The sequence below is a fragment of the Platalea leucorodia genome (genome assembly GCF_965183815.1).
Source record: "Platalea leucorodia genome assembly, chromosome: 5".
In the NCBI taxonomy this organism is placed as follows: Eukaryota; Metazoa; Chordata; class Aves; order Pelecaniformes; family Threskiornithidae; genus Platalea; species Platalea leucorodia.
This window is the reverse complement of record NC_138827.1, coordinates 83718812-83741632: the sequence shown is the minus strand read 5'-3', so window position 1 is coordinate 83741632 and position 22821 is coordinate 83718812. Positions and strand designations below refer to the sequence as shown.

The following is a 22821-nucleotide window of genomic DNA, read 5'->3' as shown; positions in this document are numbered from 1 at the left end:
AACCTGGCTGTGAAAAGCGCTGACCATCTCCTCCTGCCCTGAATCACCCTCCTCTAGGGCTAATGTTTTTACAGAAGAAAGATGTGAATGGGGTATTAGTCCAGAGAGTAAATACTTCCTTGTCGTACACATGTTGTCCACATGTGTACATTAGGATTCAGTCTTCGTTTGTTCAGTGTCTACCCAAATAAGTACCAGGTGATACTATAAATGCAAGAACAAAATTGATGTTCTTATGTTGGACTTCGTATTTACACGTTTGACTTTACATGGCTAATTTTATCAACTTTTCAATAAACCCTGCTTTCAGGTATTAAAAAATACAACAAGGTAGTTTTAAAATACTATTATTTTAAATCAGTTTTCAATTAAACTGCATCTTTTAGTGACTTTCATTGCTTATTTTCTAGTGACGAAGCATATGGGACTAATGAATTCTGACATTAAAACATCACTTTAATGATAGAGCAAGCCTGTACAGCTAGAAATTTCTGCCAAAAGCTGTGGGAATTAAAAAAGAAGTTGTGCAACCCAAGATCTCAGTAGCTTTATATGTTTAATGAGAAACAAAATATATACTCTTCACCATACTAATCTTCACTTAAGTGCAGTGCTCAGGGTTACATTTCTTTAACAATTTACACAGGGTTTAACAATTTGTCATAGCAGCATATTTTGAGTGGTTTTAAGTAGTATTTTTCTTTTCTATTCCAATGTTGCTTCTTAAAGCTAAGCAGTAATTACAAACTATGAGAATTAGAGCAGTAAAGGCTTCTAATCTTTGATCTAATGGGTAAAATCTTGGTTCCTCTGCCTTCAGTGTGACAATCAGGAGTAACACCAGCACTGTGATCTCTGGATACCCTTTAGCAGTGGTTTTCAGAATGTGGTTCACTGATTATTTCTAAAGGATCTGTGAAAGATAACTAAGAAATGTGAGTTTATGGTCAAACAGCTTAAATTCACTGTATAGAGATCTGCAGTGCTGGACACTTTGTAAAGGCAACCAAATAAGAAAAACCTCGAAAATGACTGCCACAAGATAACTACTCCAAGGCCCCATTTTCACTCCTCTCCTGCACTAGAAAGTTGTCCAAGATCAGAATCATTTCAAACACTAGTGTCTACCACACCTGGTGGACCTCTTCCTAGTCTACAGTCAAGAGCACAGGTAGGAGCAGGACTCTCACACCTATCTTCAATTTCCTCCCTAAAACAGCATCTGAGTGACCAATATCTTTACCATAAGTGGGAAGAGGAGGGTGGGTCATGGATAACCTATGATTTTTGGGTCATCACCGTAACCCACCATTCCTGAAGCGAAAATGGTACGGGCTGCTCAGCAAAAATGCTCTCTACCTTACACCCATTAAAACAAAATCACCTAAGTTATTTTTCAGCAAAAAAAAGTATTCAATACTCCATAAAGCCTATACAACTGGCATAAAACTTTTGTAACTTTTTAACTTCTATATTTTTCATTTTAAATGTAAAAGAGACAAATACATTCAGACTTACACATACCTTACGCATTTACCTTACGTGTTTTACAGCACAAGTGCTTTATGTAATTATTTATATAATTATTATCACGTATCATCATGCAGCTACACGCTGTTGTGATAGGGAGGAGATGCCTTTCATGATTTTGCCCAGCAGATGATTTCTACAATTGTTACAGGTCCAAGACAAGACAAAAAGACAGCGCACATTAAGTGTCATCTTTAGGGGAAGGAAGCTAAGTATGCTGCTCTGTCCTCACTACTCATCTTCAGTGTCCTGGCTCCTTATACTAGTCTAGTCTCTGCTTCCACCAATTCACGTCATGAGGTTCCCATTTCACAGGAGAATTGGAAAGCTTTAAATATCACATTATTCACTGAAAACAATAATTCTTTAAAGAGAAAAGTAGAACTACATGCAAAAGTTATTTCAAGATTATAGCAATGATGTAATAAACATACAGTTGAGAACAGAATGATAATACAAAAATCAAAGTCCTGAGAGAAACAGACAGAAAGTCATAGCCCATAAACCAGAACAAACTATTACAGTAACTTACATAACAAAAGTACAAACCCCAACTAGAACAAATGGTGAAACTAACACACCACTGCTAGGAGTCTTAGGATTATACCAACTTGCAGTGCATTTGAAATCGCTCCCTGAGCTAACCTTCCTTCTTCCTGACTGAAGACAAACAAGGATACACTAAATATTGAATATATTTCATTAAGCTAATACGGAGCAGGGTAATAAAGCCTGAAAAACTTGTTACATCTGGGTTCAGCTTGCTCAGTATCATCAGTGCCCAGTCACTCACTCAATTTTACAGTCAACGCTTTTGGGACCGTCCTGTGCTACCCTTGGCCCTCTCAGATTCATAAAGGTTTTTCTGTTCTGTCTTTTCATGCTCCAAAGGAGGTTTCACCTATGCTTCCTATAACTGTGTTTAACCCATTCTTCCATTTTAAACCAAACTTAGTTAAAATAACAAAGCTGTAATTATGAAAGCATGTTTTTGTTGAACAGATGTTCTTCCTCCCACACCTATTTCATTACAGGCCCGTCTCTCCTACCCTCCTCATCCTGATAACAGTGTTTTTATAGCCAGCTCCCTTTGCTGATTTTAGCCAAGTTTCTAGGACACAATGTTTTAATTTAAACATAGTTCCAGTTCTATGATTCTATTTTGCATGTATTTGAACTTGCTCCTCTATAACCCCGAAAGTTGCTAATCTATTTCAAAACATTTTCCCAACCTTTATTTGTCCAAGAGCTTTCCCACTACGTCCACTTTTCCCTGTGCAGGTAGCCCAAGACCACAGTTGCCCTGTGACTCTGCCCCACTTTTTGGCAGACTACAGCATATTATTATGCATAAGCTGCATCCTCTAACAACATTGCATTATTGGACAAGTGCTTGCTATGTGTTGAGGAACTCCAGGAAGAACTTGAACTCCATAAAAACCTTTCCAAGGAACAATACAACTCCACAGCACCAGCGTGGAAAATTAGAGTTGGGGATGTACCCTATACAACAAAATTGAGAGTCTTTAATAAACAAGGTTCTCATGACTCCCTTATGCACCTGCTTATCTGTCGCATTTTTCAGTGTGATGGAGGGTGCAACTCATCTCACTTAACTGACTTTCAGACATTTAGATTATCTGTTTCTGAGCAATTCATCTAGACACTTTGTAACCACAAAGACAGCTGACAGCAAAGATACATCAGTCTCTGGAGGTGTGTGCTTCTTTACCTATTTCAGACAGAGGGACTAGATAGCTACTTTGCCAAGTAAGCATTACAAGTTGAAGTCCGCGAGGTGGATTACATTTTGAGACCCCTTTTTAGTTTCCGCTTTCTGACAATCACCAGTTCTGTGCAAATTTCTTGTCCCTAATTAATCCCACTTTTCTGGTAAATGTTTTCCTCCACACTGCAGAAATCATTCTTACAATTCCATGCAGCAACGTTTTATTTCTGCCTGGTTGAAGCTGATCATATAAGGGTGCAACTGAAGCTTCAGCAATGGCCCACCAGAGACAGAGCATGACTAGCAATGACATGCTTGACGGCTCGTTCATTGAGAACAGGATAATGCAAGTGAAAATAAAAATGAGCGAACTAAAAAGCACTAATAGGAGGTTCTGTTGCAGTTTTTTTACTGTCTCTAATTGAATAGAAACCCCTTTATGTTAATTTGAACTCCTGGTTTCTCCACACTTTTTACTCTTAATTATGTCCAAGCCATAGCAGCACTATAAAACTAATCAGGGAGGGTGGATCAGAGCACAGTCAGCATTCAGAGAAAATCGTTCCATGATCTCCTTGCCCCTAAAGGGATTTTCCATCTCATAAAACACAGATTGCTAAATATATGAAATAGAAAAGTAAATGTTACAGCCCGTATATATAACAAAGTTTTAACTAAATAATCTCAGCAATCAATCCCAACGCAAAGGGTCTGCAAAAGCCAAGCTGGGGAAGTCAAAACCCTGCGTTAGATTAGTGTTGGTGAAGGGAGTGGTTTCCTGTGCTCTGAAGCAGCTTTCCATCCCTACCGCAGCACAGACTGCCTCAAACTGGAGTAATCTTTCAGGGATGAGGCATGTATGTAGTTTTACTAAACAAGCCACATTCTTGTCTGCCTGCCGAGAGCTGCTTTCCTCCTCCTCGGTGTCTGCCTGCGGAGTTCACCAACGGGATAAAGGTGGCTTCAGCCACCATACCAACAATGTAATTTGTGAAATTCCCACTTGGGATTCTCAATAAAATGGTTACCGAAAGCTGCCTGGAATGTCAGGAATGTATTCTTTCCTCCTTTATTGACCTCCTTTCTATTTTACTCTGCTGCTCTGAATTTCCTTTCCTCATTTTTAAGTGTTTATGGAATATACATTTTGTCTCTTAGAAACAGTGCTGACAAAGCAGGCAAACCGATGAGGAACTTGGTGTGACAATAAAATTGCGCTACGTAGCTTCTCTGTATTTTGCCTTGCACAATATTTCTAGAAGTAGCATTCGTCATTGACCTCCTTCCATCTTCCTGAAGAACCTCAAAGCCTACTTTGACTTCAGAGTCACAGCTCCCCAGTAAAGTGCCTGGCATTAAGGCATTGCTGCAGAATCTATTTTTTTCCTAATCAAATCTTTTTTTGAAAATTACTTTGAAAAAAATCACCAACAGATGGCAAAATTAGTCCATTTTTTGCCTCTCACAAAAAAAAATGTCCACGGACAATCAGCCAAATTCTGTTCTGATACACATACAACACATACTTGCCTCCTGACTTCAACTGGGATTATGTGGGATGTGAATTTGTGCATAGCTGGCTTAAGGCATCTTAGCTGCTTGTCTATCTGCTAAGAGAGAACACTACTAGATTCCTAGAAAAGGTTTACAGTAGAAAAGTGATATACTGTGTTCCAAGTGAGCAAGTATTACAGTCATCCAACAAGACACAGTTTAATTTTAATAAGCCTGCCTCTGAATGAGAAGCCAGATGCAACAATCAGCGTAACAGGCTTCCACTATGTAAGCAGTAACCCATTCATACATCTTGTTAGAAATATATGCAACATACCAGAAACTCCTGCTGGTGTCTTTATGAATTTTCCATTAAAATGAGCAATCACTGCTTCACATTTTTCTGTTGACTCCATTCTAAGAAAATAAAGAATAATTTACATAAATTAAACACTCATCCAGATTCCCATGTTTGTGATTTTTTTAAGCATATGTCTTGCTTTTTCTTGCTTCACTTTTGTGGCTTGCTTTCCAATGTGTGAGCAATAGAAAGGATGTTTTATAAGAATACACAACTTCAGAAAGGTAAAACTAAACGCAGTTAACATTTTATGCGCTCTGAGGCCAAAGTCAGTGCCAAACTGCAAATACAATACCCTTATTTAGTTAGAAATTAGGCAGAACATGACTTGGACAGCTATAGTACAAAGTACCTATGCTGTCTTGAAGGAAGCAGAAAGATTGATCCACAATCATTCGTAACTGAACCCTTAGTGTCCGCGGCACATATAACAAATGTTAATGCCACTTTTGACAGAGGATTCTGAAGTGTCTGTACAGTTTAAGAGTAATAAACTCAAATATAAACACGCCTGAGCGCATGACCCAAACTGCCTTTGCAGCTTTTAGCTTACACGTATCATCCCAACTAAATGATGTACCTGTCTCTTATTTAATTGTCTCCAAGTTACCTTGAAAGCAGAAACCAGTAAGAGAATAGCTGTGACAGCTACTGAGAATTTATCCAGCATCCTGAACAGGTTTGTGCACTTATGTTGTCAAAACTAGACTTAATAGACTGGGTGGACTACTGCTAAGCTACTGCTAGTCTGGGAGTGGCTCCATAGGTTGCAGCTACATCCTTACATTGCAATGTAGATATGTCGGTCCTAACTGCCAACTTGGACTAAGCTGCAATGGATGACTGAGACATGAAAGCATAACAAAATTTATTTTAAAAGAAGAATATATTTTGCAGCTGTCTGCAAGATGATATTTGGATAATGTTGAACAGAGATTTTGGGTTTATTTGTTCATTAAGTTCTGTAATTCAGATCCACAAATTAGGCCAACGGCCTCAGCAGCAAAGAAGCAGTACTAAAAATTACTGCATCTTGGCACCTTTTTAATTCTGATAGCCTTTCTGCACAGGCTGATGAAATATAGTCACAGACAACAAGCAAAATCCTCAAAATGCCAGACTGAACAAGAAGTTTTCTTCATGGTTTCAAAAATACCTTCTAGAAAATTTTCAGAAGTTCCGGATTGTTGGATCTGCATCAAAGAAATCTAAATTTTTTTGTCTCACATGAAACAAACAATATAATTTAGTTTCAGACTCAAGTCTGGACTTGATAAAATATATCACCCCTTATTAACCTAATAAAATGTTCCCAAAGGCAAGAAATTAAAATCTTTATTTAATGTCTACATGTTTCTTGGACAATTTTAACTTTAACTACTATTTATCCAAAAACGTTCCAATACCTACCTTGCAGAAGGGGAAAAATTCTGATTAGATATGACAGCAACAGCTTATTCTATAAATTATGTATAATATATGTGAATAAAAAAAATGTATATAAAAATAACTTCACATTTATATATCTACATAAAACATATAATGTATAATACAGAACCTATTGAGAAAATACTTTAAAACTAATCTCTTTTAATGTCTTCAGTACAAGCGAGGTTTTGGATACACACAAGTCTCTTGGACTTTTACATACAATTCTAAAAGTCTTCTAGCTATATTAGAATAAAGGCATTCCTAAAGTACCACTGACTCAAGGTAGAGTAGGTAAGCAAGTTTAGGGAGAAAAGACTGAATGAATTCATAATGCCTACTGAATTTTAGCTTGGGTGCTACTGGATTCTGCCCTTCATAATACCAAAAAGTGAAAGCTGCATTTAAGCAAGTACCAGTATTTTTCAAAATTAGTAAATATAACTTTTGGATATATATTGCTTTGTACATCATCCAGAACTACATACACACATTCTGTGTGTACCTGTATGCAGTTCACACTCAAATACTTATGCATATGCTTATATGAAAAACATGCAAATGTATGAATGAAATTAAAATGCCCAGTTAAATTTACACCAACCATATTACAATACTTATTGATTTATTTAAAGGGGACAGGAAGAAATTTTGGTAGAAACCAAAGTTGCTGGTTTTGCACTCTTAAATAAAGGAGTATCATCCCATTGTTTCTAATTTTGTTCTTTTGTTGTATCTTCTTGAAACTGGACAGTCTGCCAAGCAAATAAACGAGGGGGGTGTGTGCGTGTGCATGTGTTTAAAAAAAAAAAAAAAAAAAAAAAAAAAGTTCACAGTGCTGTGAACTACCTCTAGCCAACTCACAGGGAAACCAATCCCTAAAAATTTTGGCTTTATCAGGAGATATAATTTGTTCAGTTCTTTTCTGTGCACCAATTTTAGATTCTGCTATTTATTCATTTACAGAGCTATTGTAATATTGGCTGAACATCTGAATTAGTGGAATTTGACTGTTGACAGAGATTTATTTTACAACATATTTTGAGAATCCCAATTCTTTCCGCAAAGCATGCCCCTATTTTTGATGATAGAAATCTCCAATCTAAAACCTCCAAATTTTGATTGCCATCTAGGTTTACAGCAGGACTTAATGAGAGAGAGAAAAATATTAGAAAGGCACAGAAAAGGCTTCGATGAAGAGACCCCAGAACAAATAACTGAATTAACTAGAGTAGATTCACACGGACAAAATATTTAGGAGGTATCTACTAATTTATGGAAAATATTTGTTCTTGTTGATTTGGGAGAGGTATTTGACTGAGCTGTCAAATATTTTAAGGTGAGATTTACTGTAAGTGAATAAAAATATTTTCTTTCCCAGATGACAACATGTTAATGAGCCAGAAAATTCAAAGGGCTGATGTTCAAAGGGCAGTGATGAGTCAATTTTCTCAGAGGAACTAATGAAGAAGGAAAAAAAAAAAAGGGGGGGGGGGGGGAGGGGCGGGAAGGGAGGAGGAGGGGTTCTTCCTTATGGTCTCCTGTCTCAAATTCAAGCCTCAAAAGCCAGAAATGTCACAGAAGTTTCTGTGACTCTTGCTTACTGGTTCAGGGATGGAGCAGAAAGGAGAAGTACAGAGAAAAGGAGGAAGTGGTGGAGAGGGAACTCTTATGCTAGATAGTTGCCCAATAAGAGCAATAGATTCAGACGTAGCCATCTAAGTGAGATGATGATACACAGTCATATTTGCTTTATCAAAGGAAGAATTAACAAAACCCTGCTGGTATCTCCATCTAGATCTCCCTTTTCTTTAAAAGCTTGATCATTTTCAATAATATCTGCCTTTTCCTCTTATTCCTGCCTTTTTAATAAAAAAAAAGGAAAAGAGCTGCCAGCATGGCTAACGCCACTGAAGTACCTTGCAAAGCCAACACCACGGCTTGTCCCACTCGAGTCCCGCAGTATCCTTGTAGAGATAACCTGCCCAAATGGTTTAAGCATGTTCTCAAGCTCCTGCTCATCCATTGAGAGCGGCAAATTGGAAATGTATAAGTTAGTCGGATCTTGTTCTTGTTGCTGAAAGAGAATGAAAAACAATTGTTATTGTTGTTGCCACTGGAAAGACATTTAGAATATAAAATATAACAAAAATTACATATAACTACTGGTACAGATTTTTACTTCTCAGGCCCTTTCTAAAGGCTTCTCTTCCCTACTATTAGTGACCTCCACCTTCTGTACTGTATACAGCATTCCTGAGAAAAGCTCCCCTCCTCCTATTACTGCTGACAACGACATTTTTAAGTGGAGATAAAGGTGAATAATTGACCAGTTTATAGTCCGTATTACAACTTCATGTTTCAGATTTTTCTGAAAGAAAAAAAAAAAAGGCAAAAACAAGATAAAGGAAAGAAATCAACAGACAAGGAAATACAAGACTGGTGGAAAGAGCTAAAAAAAGCCAGATGTAAATTAAAAAGAGAAAGATTGGAATGACAATTTGAAAATAATATGGGGAAAAAAGGAGACAATGCATTTAGGAGTATGTACATTGCCAAAATATTACCACAAGAATAGGCTGATACACACAGAAGTGAGTGGGCCACTGTCGTCTTCTCCCACACATGAACGTTTTTGAGTTTCCATCAAACTTTTACATTATGCATTCAGACAATACAAAAGTCTTCCAAAAACTTTCTCTAGAAACGAACAAAACGACAGAGGAGGGCAACCAGGAGATGAGCAATTAGGGAGGAGACAAATGTAGTCACGTCTTTGCCACCCCTGACCTTAGGCTATCTACTTTGTGTGATCTATGTATGTACTATGAAATTCTGTCCCAATCAAAGAAACATTTTTGTTGAAATTGATAATTTCCAGTGTTTGTCTACAGATTCTCCAGCTGTGGTTAGGGAGAATCTCTTGCATCCCTCTCATACTGCTAATTGCTGGCCATGCTCCGTGATGAAATACATTCTTAATCTACACAGATCTGTATGACTTGGCCCTCACAGTTGTGCAAAACCTCAATGTCGTCATTGTGGCTCCCTGTACAGATCTAAGTTTCTGCAGGATCCATTATATTCAGTAGAACTTTTCTGGCATTAGGAATGATATGATCTGAAAACAAACACAATTTTCTTGGCATAGTCCTCAGCGTATTTTCATTCCGTACAAGAGGGCTAACTGACTTACAGGGAAGTTTGAATCAAACCAGAAAACAAAAAACAAAACCACAACACTTTCCTACTGGAATTAAAGCATTTATTAAAGTGATTATACTTGTATGGGTGGTGATACTTTCTTATGCAGATTAGACATCAATTTGTCCTTAAGACGCCCTTATACTAATAACATCTCAGTACCTTTGGTAGCATATTGCATAATTTAACAATTTACTATTCTGGATATCACCTCTCAGTTGGGGTTGGTTTTCCCTAGGACAAAAAAAGAAAGGGATTGGTGGCTGGGGAGGCAGGTCGTGCCTTTTAAGCATAGAAATGAATTCTCACGTTCCAAAAACTAATGAAACTTAAAAATGGAGAAGCAAATTCTATGCTTACAGACCTTTACTATCTGTGTTTTCACCCCAAGTCTCACATTCATTTAGAAAGGGCTTTCAAGTTTTCTGTAAAGATTTTTGAGAAACTGCAGCATCAAAGGTCCTCTAAAAGGAAAATATGTTCCAATTACATCCTCCTGATCTGCACGCTGTGCCACTGATAGAATTGTAATTCCTAGCCACGCTGAAATCCCACATACCTTACAAACACAAACTTTTCCAAGTGCCCAAGTGTTACCCTAGTCAGTCCCTTTGCAGTCCATTACAAATGGCGTTGGACTACCATCTATGTTTTTCCTTGTGTTACCTAGTGGGAATATCTCCCCTCCCAAAATAACACTGAATCTGTACAGTACACATAGAAGTTTGTGATTTAAATTATCTTAGAATATCTGACTTCTCTTTCATATTAGAAAAATCAGCAGAAAGACAAGACAAGTAAATGGATTCACTGAGAGGCCAGAGCTGACATTAATATTCATTACTGGGCAGCATTCAACCATGAGGGAAAAACCTATGTTACAGTAGTTACATCTTTGACATACAGTTCAAATTTCCTCAGGCAGGAATGTGAGATGAAGACATCTTTCACGTTTTTAGAATTAGTTTGTTACTTAGATTGTACTAGCCAATTTTGTTTTGCACCTTGAGATATGTAGGCTTACTTCCTTCTTTAATGAACACTATTAGCAAAAGCTTTATAGGAGGTTTTAGCCATGTGCATCACAAAATTGCACTTGCAGCTATAGCATAATTTTCTGAAATTCCAAACAGTATTTAAAGGGAAAAATTTTGGATTTTTTACTTTTTATTATAAGCTGTAAAATATATTGCACACAAATATCCTAAAACTTCCCTAAATAACCTAAAACAGTATACAAGCTGGAAAATCAGACCCTTCGCATGTTTTCATCTGATTTGCCAATGTTTTTATTCTATAATAACAGAAAGTCTGAATTATATTATAAAAATGTTCTCATTAAAAAGCCTAACATTTGGAAAGATAAAAAAAAGGCCCCATTTTGTTCACACTAATAAAAATGTAATTTACATGCAAAAAAGAAATGCTTACATTCAGAAACACCTAATAGAGAAAGAAATTCAGTCAACTGCAGAATGTCAGAGCAATCTGTTTTATTTGGGTAACTGGGGAGATTACATTCCCCTTCTCTTGGGCTCCTATTCCAGCCTAGGGGGCTACCACGCTTTTGCATTATACAGGCAGTGTATTCAAGATGAGAGGTCATGAGCTTTCCTTGCCAGAAAGGACACAAAGACCTACTGCAATTCACTGTAAAACATGAAGATCTTCCTCCATACACACGGGGAAGCTCAATTCTTGTACCTACCCACCTAGCAGAGAAAATGCCATGCCATAAAATCATGTAACAACGTTGTTAGAGAAGGGAATGCCCAACTGTGAAAGAGTATTAGTGACTTTACCACTAACCCGCACTGCAAATCCCTTAGGAATGAAGGAAAAAAAAAAAGTGCATCTGAGGAAATGGTTCTAAGGAAATTGCTTTCTCTGAAGAGAAAACATTTTGTGATGGAAAAATTTGACTTGCAGCCCATGAAACAATCCGTATTTTCTATTAGTAACTAGATTGGGTTTTGGTCAGGTGCGTGCTGAATGGGTGACTGGAAAGGACTTACTTCTGCTTCCCTGACCCTTTCTCTACGTCACTCTATTACAGCCTGAATACTCCCAGGGATTCAGTTATTTCTGCTTTTGCTCCTTTGACGACACAGTGGAAAAAGGGGAGTTTGAAGATACTTTTACATATGTCCATAGCTAAAACTGATAAAGATGGCAGACGTGGGAGAGGAAGAGCAAAAAAGTGGCCAACGGATGAGGATGTCACAACGAAATCCCGGAACACAAGTTGAAATTTCATCCATCTGTAATTCTCCCAGAACAAAATAGTTGAAATGCCAACAAACACATTCCACACTGCACCAAGGTTGTATCTGCACTGCAGGTGCAAACCCACAACAGCTGCCCTGGGGAGCAGCAGCAGCAGTTCAGCTGTAAGGAAGAATCACAAAATGTCTTGAGTTGGAAGGGACCCATAAGGATCATCCAGTCCAACTAGGTCAGGATAGATTAATTTAATCCACTTCTTCACTTTGCAGGAAAAAAAAGACTGCCATTGGTTCTCAAGAGAGCTCATTTACAATACTAAAATAATACTGTTGGGGTAGACCTAAAGCAAGATTCAACTCTTTCTCGAGTGTATTTAGAATTTTGTACAGTTTGGCAGCAGAAAAATTATACCTATTAATGTGCAAAAACACCTCCTCTCTTCCTGTTAATTACTTGCGTCACTGTGCAGTTTCTGTCATCTCCACAAGACTACTAAACCTTAAAACAGCTATCTGGGTATGTTTCAGGAGAACATAAGCAGCAACTCATTTCCTTCCCCTTAGAACATGCTGGATTTCCAAGCTGACTTCCAAATGGCAACCACAACTAGGACTCCCCATCCACCTTTATCCTGTCTTACACAAAAGGCACCATACAAACAGATGTTTGCTTTTATACAAGGTTTTGGCATGGAAAATGGTTAAACAGTTAAAAATTCAGGAAGTTAGGAGAGAGAGAGAGAGAGAGAGAGGGAGAGAAACTTTTTAACTCGTCCCTCTGTCTCTCTGGCAAACAGCAGTTTAATACATTAAGTTCTGTGACTTCCTTCCTTACCAAAACCCGTCTCACCATAGGTTAATTCACATGGTTATTACAGTCATGTTTAGGAAGAGAAAAATAATTCCTTTGCTATCTAAGTTTCTAATTTTTATTCTGGAATTCAGCAAAAAAGAACAACTCAGCTCAAACCTTGCCTATACACTGTAATTGTTCTAAGTGCTTTCAAAGGTAGGGTTTTTTCCTGTCTTTAAAATCCATGAAATCATATAAGCTGCTTTCACCTTAGGAATCTTAAATCTCTTTAAATTCTTTGCACCATTTAATGGCAATGATCAAAAAGAATTACTAAAGTCAGTGGAAAGCTTCCTACTTTAGGGTAGCAAGCTAACATTAAAATATAAACCACTGAACCATTGGGGGTTTTTTTTTGTTTGTTTTGTTTTCTTTTGTTTTTTAATTCTACATGATTTAGGAAAACTGCTTAATTTGAGAGACTTCATATCTCATGCAGGGTCTCCTCAGTTAACAGAACCCTCAGCAGGTCCTGAAAGACACTGAAAGTGCTCAGTATTTGCAGATTATGGACAATGTCAGGGAATTTGTGGGCTACTGTAAGTATCCGTATTATCAAGGAAACTAGGAAGTCATTTTTAGCAATTCACGTCAGCAAGTTTCTATCGGTCTTTTCTCACCAAACACCTTTAGCTGTGCCTCCAGAACTTCTCCAGCAGAACATTGTAATACAAAGATGCAGAACAGTGCTCTTGCAGATTAATGCACTTATTCCTAAAAAGCACTTACAGTACTAACTTAATAAGCTGACTACAAGATGCAGTATTTCTCATAAAAGGAATAGGAATAATCAACTGCTAATGCTCATTTCTGTAGAAAAGTGGTGATCAGGAGTCCTACATAATGCAAAACGCTCTACCGTCATCTGAAAGAAATTAACAAAAACCTCCCTGTGCGTGTGGAACCGTTCCTAAATTGCAAGCAAGAAACTTGGCAAAATGATAAGACATCTGTTTTCTCTTGCTCTGTGTAAGGTCAGAGCGAACAGATAGCCATTCAGGAACATGTGACTAGGCACTGCTCACAGCATGGAAGATCCTCTGGCTGATAGGGAAGGGATTAAATGCTTGTCTGCCTTCGTATAGAAACTACTTTAAATTTACAGTTGGCCTGTGTCTCTCTGAAATATGTCTGTTTTAGCCACAGTTTCAATACTGTCTGACCACAGACTGTTAACAAGGCAATTCAGTGGAAAAATCACTACCATAATCTTCACTTGTTCTCCAGAATTGCATAAACACTATGTATGATTAATAAGCTAAACATTTTAATTCATTTTCACAGGCACATCTGTATTACAAAGAGGAATAAGAACTGTAAGAAAAGGAATTTTTAACGACAATAAGCATTGCGTTCAAGTTTGCACTCAGACCATCACTGCAATCATACGTTCCCTTTTTATTTCTTGGCATTCTTGCTGTCCCTTTGCTAGAAGGGCACCAAGGTGCTCCCTGGGAGTTCTGCACGTTGCTCATGGATGCCACCATTTTCAATAGAACACTGAATAAACCCACCGTGGTTCAGAACAGGGCACTGGACCCTTGTGTGAACAAGCCGTAGCACTGCTTAGCAACTGAGATAAGACTTTTGTGGGTTGAAGCTGTGTACTCAAGGGAAGTGGTTGTTAACCGTCTTATTTAATGCAAATGCAGTTCCTGAAAGGATGGTCATTTAGCCCCCAGGTAAGCAAAACTTGGCTTACCTTCAATTTATTTTATAATGACTTTTAAGAACTTTTGCAAATGAAAGGAGGAAAATCAATTATATTTACTTAGTCTATTACACTAGGATTTAATACTATTGCCTACAGGAAGTACCACAAACTAGGTAAAAAGAAAACTTTTCTTACAAGATAGTTGCTAAAAACTGCTGTAGAAATCTGCTTGAGTTAGCTCCTGTTTGTCTGTCATCTGTTCTTTGGCATTCAGAAGCCCAGATGCAGAACAAAAAAAAATTGCAATATGCCTACCTTCTCTAGTTAGATTAAGTGCACTAGCTACCATGGTAACCTAAACTTATTTTCTTACTTTACTCTGTAGGAATGAAAACTGATTTAATCCGCCAGAAGGCTGCTACAGTTAAGACAAGTACAAAAAGGAATACATTATTAAAAGTCATAAAAGTTAGCTGGTTCTCATTTTTGCTAACTCAAAACCATGTTCTTCATCAGCGACATAAAGGAAGACTGCCTTTAATACATTATGTTTAATAGCTGTGGAAAAGCCTTGATTTCTGTTACAGGGATGAGGACAAGTGGCTAAGCAGCCTTTCCCTCCCAAAAACCCCATACCTGCTGTGCAGTTCACACTTTATGTAGCGTGACAGTTCACCTTTTCCAAATATGCTTGGAAAAAAGTCACCTAAAGTAAGTTTAGAATATAAAAAAATGCTCCACTTTGATATTAATTGGAAAGAAATATAAAGCTACCAGCACATGGGGAGTGCTTCACAGTTCTGCCTTTGTAACCACTAGTAAAAAATACAAAGATTATGAATTCATGTCATCTTTGGGTTCTGGGGGATCAACGTGAACTTAGACAATGGGCTAATATTTATCATAAACTAAAAACCACCCCCACGTAATGAGTTTCAGAGAGTTTGGTCTGTTGCTTTGAAGGCCAATAGACCACTCCAGAAAACAGAAATTGTATCTTAAAAATGGTGGAAGAGTCAGTATATGATGGTACAACATCCTTTGCATTGTTATCACAGGTATCCTTCTGACACAATTTGAATAAGAAACAATTCTGAAGATGGCCCTAACTTTTTGCACAAGCCTAAAATATCTGAAAATATTTAGTGATTTGTTAATGTGAGAGCTAATACAATATAAGCAGGAGCATATTTAATTGTGTCAGTGCAAGGAAAGATTTTAAGGAGGGGGAAATTATAACATTACGAATCTGAAGTCCTAAATCCTAAAAATGTGCGACTGTGGGGAAATCTCTGAATGGATAAACAATGAGTCTTCCCCCAAAAACGCACATTAGTACATGGAACAGCATTCCTTGGCTCAAATTAACAAGTTTCTTTGACCACAGAAATCTACCACGTCCATGGACGACTTTCATGGGTTCTATTATAAGTGGCATATGTTTACTAAAGGTAAGTTTGTGCTTCCATAGGAAAAACAAACAAACAAACAAAAAAAACCCAGGAAAACACAAACGGGAAAAGAATATCACTTATTTAAGTTACAAATGATCTTGACAATCTTATAGCAAAGTTGTACATATGGAAGAACTATAAATCTCATGAATAGGGAGAGAGAATAGAGGAGATGTGAAGGAAGACAAGGTCTTTAACAACAAAGTCTGGAGCATCAGGCTCATTGAGTCTAAAGCAATTGTGTTGGACTCAGATGGTTAAATCATTTTAAAGGGAGGACGCTACACTAATTTTAAGGACGGGGCTGAAATACAATTGTGAGAACACTGGAACTTATGTTAATCCTTCTTGTGATGCTCAAAGTACATTACCAGCTCTTTCCAAAAAGTGGTACCTCCATACGTAGAACAGTTTTAGTAGATATATTCCTTTCACTTTATTATCTCAGGAATCTGTTAACCTACCATGAGCTAGTCAATATGGCTATCCAAATGTCACTGCCATGCCAGGAAGGAAGTTGTTTAGCACTTGATGAACTCTGAGCTGCCACAGGCAGGCTGGTATTCTAGCTGGCTTGTGTATCTCTACGTTGCTGTCAGTACAATATAGATATTCTTTGTCTCACTTTATCTGGGCTGCAAACACAATCATTCTCCTCCTGGCTTAAGTTTGCTAGATAGAAAGATGAGAAGAACTGTTTTTTTATTTTCCGTTCTTATTCAGTAGTTCTTTTTACCTTTTGTATTTACACATTAGTTTACATCCAGAAGAATAAGAATTAAATTCAACCTTCCACTTAAAAGTGGCAATTTTCCAATCATCTGAAACACAGTTACTTCAGTAACTACGGTTGAACTTAGCTGAACACCATCTGATGAGACAGAATTTTGTTTGACACTGACTCAAATGCCTTATCTTAAGTTCAAGGTCAAAAAAACCTATGAGGGTTTAGGTGACTCATATCTCCACAGCATTTAGACCTCACCATCTCTAAAACATCCCTTACAGATTCTCAGTTTTTTAAATCTCCATTCAAAATGCCAATATACAGTAGATTTTCTGTGTGCATCTTTGTTTCTAACAAAGAAAATGGGCAGAGCTCTTCAATACTACTACTAATCTCACCTAAGAATGCACAGCTCTGCAAAATCAGAGCTTTTGAACTTACTGGTTTATTATCAAAGCACTCCTCTAGAAGCAAGGACAATAAACTCATTACATTGAAGAAACTTTGAGAAATAAAAATGAATGAAAATAAAAATTAGGCACTCAGCCAGTTACTAACTAGCTTAGAAATAACAATACTCTTGCATGACATGTATCTGCTCTTTCCGTACCTTATCTCTAGCATAAGAGATAAGCTGTTGGTTTTGTACTAGGTCCTGAAACATGCCAGCTACCACTACAGCAAACGTCATCTCCTGATCCCTTTCCACAGCCACTTGTACACACTGAAAAAGACGACTGACAAGAGTGAATGCTGGCAATACTCAGTGTGAAGAGCGGAGAGGGGTGTTACCATTAGCCCATTACCTCCATTTTAAATTTCCGTCCAAAAGCTACTCCCATCCCCTAGCAATGCAATATCATCTCATGTAAACTCACAGCACCATTATCTGACCAACAGGAATTGTTGGAGGCGTTTCCATTTCAGCAGTGACTGGAAGATACTGTTAACCAGCACAGAGCAAAACACTTCCCAAGCTGCTTCATCTTAGTCAAGCGTTCCCAGTTCAGATCTCAGAAAGAGCAGAATAACTGAAGACATAATGTTTCTTGAGCCATGGTCTGACACTGGGTTCCTTCGCTGACACTATCATCACGACGTCTCCCAAGACATGGCCACTTCTCCACAAACAGTGAACCCCCTTGAACAGATTTGTCAGGACATGGCCTGAAGCCACGTCTCGGGGTCCAGGCCCTCCCGGTCTGCTCAACAATAGCCGAAACATAGTGGACAAGGCTATATTTTTCTGGAATCAGGTCAACTTGGAAGCAGACCGCTGAGTACAGCATGATCTTACCCCATGGACAGGAAAAGCTCACAAAGTCAAATATTTGAAGTTATCTCTACAAACAAGCAACAAACATTTTAATACATATAATCTGAACCACTTCCACTAAACTAGGATTTGTAGATGATCTTGCTGACGTGAGTAATTTTTAACTCACCGACATATAGCTACAGCAGGACACCACAAAAAGGGGTTTACGGCAGCCAGAGTCAGAACAAGGCTTCAGCAATAACATTTTCCTTCCCCTTCAGCTGCTGCGGGTCAGGGGCCACCACCATATCTGGGAGGAGGGCAAGAATACTGAGGAGCCATGCTCCTGGCTGACACCCTGGGCACAGCGTAATAACAACACCTTCCCACGGACAAATCCTGCCAACAGGCATTTATTTCTCTTTGGAACTGAAGCAGTCGTAGTGGTCAGTGAGGAAGTCCATCGGACAGACAGCTGAGAAACCATCCTCCAGATCTCTCTCTGGGACATTCAGGCTAAAGCCTGAACAGTTTCACTGCAAGACGACCACTTCATGGCACAGGTGGTAACAGGCAAAAGGACAAAATACTAAATACACAAACACAAGTAAACTTCTATAGTGTCTTGCATGTGAAGAGTCTGATTTGCTAATCTTGCCAAAATAACTAAGTGACTGGCAATTCCCAGTTTGGAGACAGGATTTTTCAGACAAAAGGAGAGCAGCACGGCCCAGGAAAAAAAAAAAAAAAATCTGATGGCTCAAAATAGACAAAAATCAAAGCATTCAAACTCTTAGTCACTTGTGACTGTTGTGGTATTATTCAATGGGTTGATTTTGGGGTTGGTTTTTTTTAATAATTCAAATACTATTTCCATGTTGAGAAGCAGAACAAGTTTCACTGGAATGCAGACTTTATAGTTACAGATTTCCCACAGGTCACCAGGCTTGACACAATGTCAGAAAAATCAATCAAAACTGTCAGGTATTATGGTGCACATTTTTTCATTAATGCTAACAGAAAGAAATATTAGCAATATTGCAACTGTCAGAGGAAATGAGTCAAAAATACACTATGGGAAAAATTAAGAAACTATTTGTTAGATTACTAGATTATTAGAGTTTCTCCATCTACTCAAGATGACAATTAAATCAGACATCAAAATTCATTAGCAAAATTAATTTACATGACTTCACATTCACTTTTCTCCCCTCCTACCTAGATATCATATCCAGAAGATGGCAGACAGAGGCTTTGAAAAAAATCTGGTGTGTATTTTAAAGTGATTACCTAAAAACTAAAGATTAATTAAAAGGTCTTTATTAAGCATACATAAAACCTTATAAAAAGGAATAAAAAAAAACCCAACCAAACAAGTGTTTTCCAGTAAGCATGTATGTTTGTCTCATGGCTGTAATGAAACATGCATTAAGTATGAAACATATGGTTTCCATTTTGTTGCCCTGGAATCCATCCAAAGACATTTTATGTTGTTAGCTTAACTGTTCCCCTCAGCTGAGAAGCTGTGGAAAATATCTCATCTGAAAAAAATCTGTACCTAATGGATAACTATAAAAGATTTGCTAGAACTGCAGCAGACTATTAAAAAAAGTCTCTCAGATTACTATTTAATTACTGGATTTTTTTTTTTTTTTAATTAGAAAATAATTTTCAATCTCAAAAAATTTGCTTTAAGAGGTATCACAAATTATATGAACAGATTATGTTGGTAATATTTTATTTATTTAATAAATTTGTAGTGGTGTTTATGGCACTCTATTGGAACCAGGCCATCCAACGTAAAAAAAGCGCATGACAAAATCATTACTAATGTATCATCTCCCTGATTTGAGAAACTTATTTTATGCTGGAAGAACACTGCTCTGAAGATCACTTTTGGCTAATAACTTGATTCAGAGGGAAGGATCAGTAAAAATGAGAGAAAAAGAAGAAAGATCATATTTCTTTATTTTTAATAATGCTTGGGTTTGCCCTGATGCAGAAATAGGTTGTCAAAGAGTTGGCTAAAAATTTCAAGACATCTGTCATGAATGCCCAGACTTAAATTTTACTTATGTTAACAGAAAATATACTAGAAAGGCTGAAGACGAAGTGACAAGGTTAAATTTTGCCATGCTGTGCCTAAAAATTTATCCCCAAATTGCGAGGCTGCTAACCTCAGTAACAACAAGCAGGCAATGTATAAAACCTCTCATACCTTTGTGCTGAAAGTATTTCAGCTATTGGCTTGTTCCAGGAATTAACATGTTGTATTTAAACCATTAAGCCTCCCATAGTTCTTACAACTTACTGCTAATCTTTCTTCTGATGAAGCCAATGGAAAAATAGTACAATGAATAAATTGATAAATCCAACCAGATAAGTTTGGAGACTTTACCATACTATGTCTCTATTTCATTAGCCAAGATGATTTGGGATATGGCAATCAAAAGCCCCCATTTTGTTACCTTAATATATCATGTGCCTTGAGAACTGTGCTCTCTGTGAAGGACCTGCAACTTGAAAATTCACATTGCTGACGCTCTGCTAACATACAAGCTTGTTCATCTTCAAAACCTATTGTAAGAATTAGCCGGTTATTTCAACTCACCTTTGCCATCTGTGCTTGGACTCCATTAGCCTTTAAAGCAGAAACCGCCTTCTGAGCAGCTGCCGGGCTGTCAAAGTCAACAAAACCGTAACCTGAAATACAAAACATATTTCATTAACGAGACAGCAACCAGCTTATAATCAAACAGTTCATATACTACCAGCATGGTTAATTAATACAATTTTCTTGTTGGCGAAGAGGGCCAATTTGAACTCCAAAGTTCTTTATGTAGTCCCAAAAAAACAATCTACCGAAGTCCTTCAACCTTGAACTGGTGGGGACCTATCCTAGTGGAAAAAATCCATTTCCATGCCCACTCAATTATCAGGACCTTGTCCAAATTGCTAACAAGTAGCATGGTGCTTTGCTTTGTGTTATCCGGTATGTATCTTCTAGGAGTAAGTGTGACATCATCAGTTTATTTCATAGAGATCACCGAGTAAAGCATAATCTGTTGATTTTTCTAAACTAAATTCTTAGTCAAGTTTGAGTAAGTGACCAATAAGCTTCTAAGTTACACATCATTTACTCAAAACTGGGAGAGGAATTTAGGTTAAAAGACACATATCTACTGCATCATAACCCAATTTTTCGTGAATTAGTTACTTCATTGTATATGTACAAAGATAAAATTAAATTAAAATTAAAAGTTAAATTTAAAAAGTGAGTGAAAACTCAGCTTCAGGGAAACCAAGTGAGTTTTTCCCCTTGTTATTGAAACCAAAATGTAAAAAAACTGTCCTGAAAACATTTTCTATGCTATATAATGCAATCTTTAAATGTTAAAGTGAACACAAAGTTAATTGCAACAATTTCCATATATTTGCAGTAGCTTCTTTTCTTATTCTGAACAACAATGTACAGCTAACGGCTTCCAGGACATCTAAACAGCAATACACCTTAGCCTTTACAGACATTGACCTTACAGGCTGGGATTTTTAAGGCAACCTGGGAGGTAGATGCTCAAGTCTCACCAAAAGGCAGTCAGAGTTTGGAAGCTACTTCCTCTAGATGTTATTGCAAACTTCATTCTGCATTTTTCAACCCCCTTCCTTCCCACCAGTGAACAGCCTCAAATATTAAAGAAATCCCTCTCCAATGTCTAAGTTGGATTAAAAGAAAACAAACAAAAAACCCAACAATTAAACAAAGCTCTAGAGGAATAAAAAATGGAATTATTTCTCCAGAAGGTAATAGTATTCTCTTACAGTATGTCTATACTGAAGACAAAAAGGCTGTGTGAAGATACAACTGAACCAGCTTTAAAGTCCTTAACTCAGGAAAAACAACTCGAGCAGCCTCGTACATCAGTGCAAGCTTATTTAACGTGCCAAGAAGCTGAAGAAAGCAGCATATTGTTCTGTGTAACATGTGGTGTTGTGGACTGTTAAATCTTGACATGAAACAGAGTGAATTAGCTCATATCAAGTTTTGTGCTGCCAAGGCAAAACTAGCTTTCCATACCCAAAACTATCTTTCCATATCCATGACAGCCCAGGTTATCAACATCACCACGCTGCAGTGTGCAATACAGATGAAGTTACATACTGATACCAAGCATGCCATCAAAGCCGGCTTTGCCATCTCCTGGATGATACATAAACTCAATTACTTGTTGCTCCAGTTAGTTTAAATCCCAGGGTGTGTTTTTTTGGCAAGAGGCAGAGATGCTGTCAATCTTTTGGTTAAATTCCAGTTAGATATCTGCATTCTGCCTACTTATGTTCCTACTGCAATTTCAATGACATGCAGTGAGCTTCCCTGCAGCCTTAACTTGCTGTATATTGTTACAACAGACTGTTAGTTACCGCTTTTCACCAGCGAGATTTAAAAATCTATATTGGAAAAGTCAGCTTAAATCTCTTAAAACATTAATGTGAGAATTTCTGTATCACTGACAGAGCTACTGATGTCTTCAGGAACTGGGGGAACGGACAGAATAAATCAGTTAAGTGCTGTCGCAGGTATTAATGAATTAAAATAATTGAAGAGAGTATCTGCTCTTTCCTAGTCACAATATATGCAGATGACATGTGCCTACAAGCTGGAAAAAAAACTTCTAGAAATTTCTGTTTCTGAACTGTCAGCACCCCTTTAGTTGCTTAAGATGGGGAGCTAAGAAGCTATGCCCCTGCACTGCTTCCAAGTTCTGCACAAAAACTGTGTCTCAATTAATGATGAACTTTTCTTTCCTGCCGCTGCCTATCAGCTTTACGCTCATTCATGGGCTTTACGCTTATTAACACTGTTAAATCAGCTGACTTAATTCTTCACTTTACAATTAAGAGGATAA

General features: G+C 37.6%; 1 protein-coding gene across 8 annotated transcripts in view; it reads right to left on the bottom strand.

The window, feature by feature from the left end:
• Window positions 1–22821, bottom strand: part of RBMS1 (RNA binding motif single stranded interacting protein 1) — a 96981-nt gene that overhangs the window by 19073 nt on the left and 55087 nt on the right. For all 8 annotated transcript variants that reach the window (XM_082313325.1, XM_082313322.1, XM_082313321.1 and 5 more), the window contains exons 4-6: window positions 20529–20620; window positions 8462–8619; window positions 5091–5170 (exon numbers count right to left, since the gene is read on the bottom strand). In XM_082313325.1, coding sequence (XP_082169451.1) covers window positions 5091–5170; window positions 8462–8619; window positions 20529–20620 — 330 coding nt within the window. The remainder of the gene's footprint in view (window positions 1–5090; window positions 5171–8461; window positions 8620–20528; window positions 20621–22821) is intronic.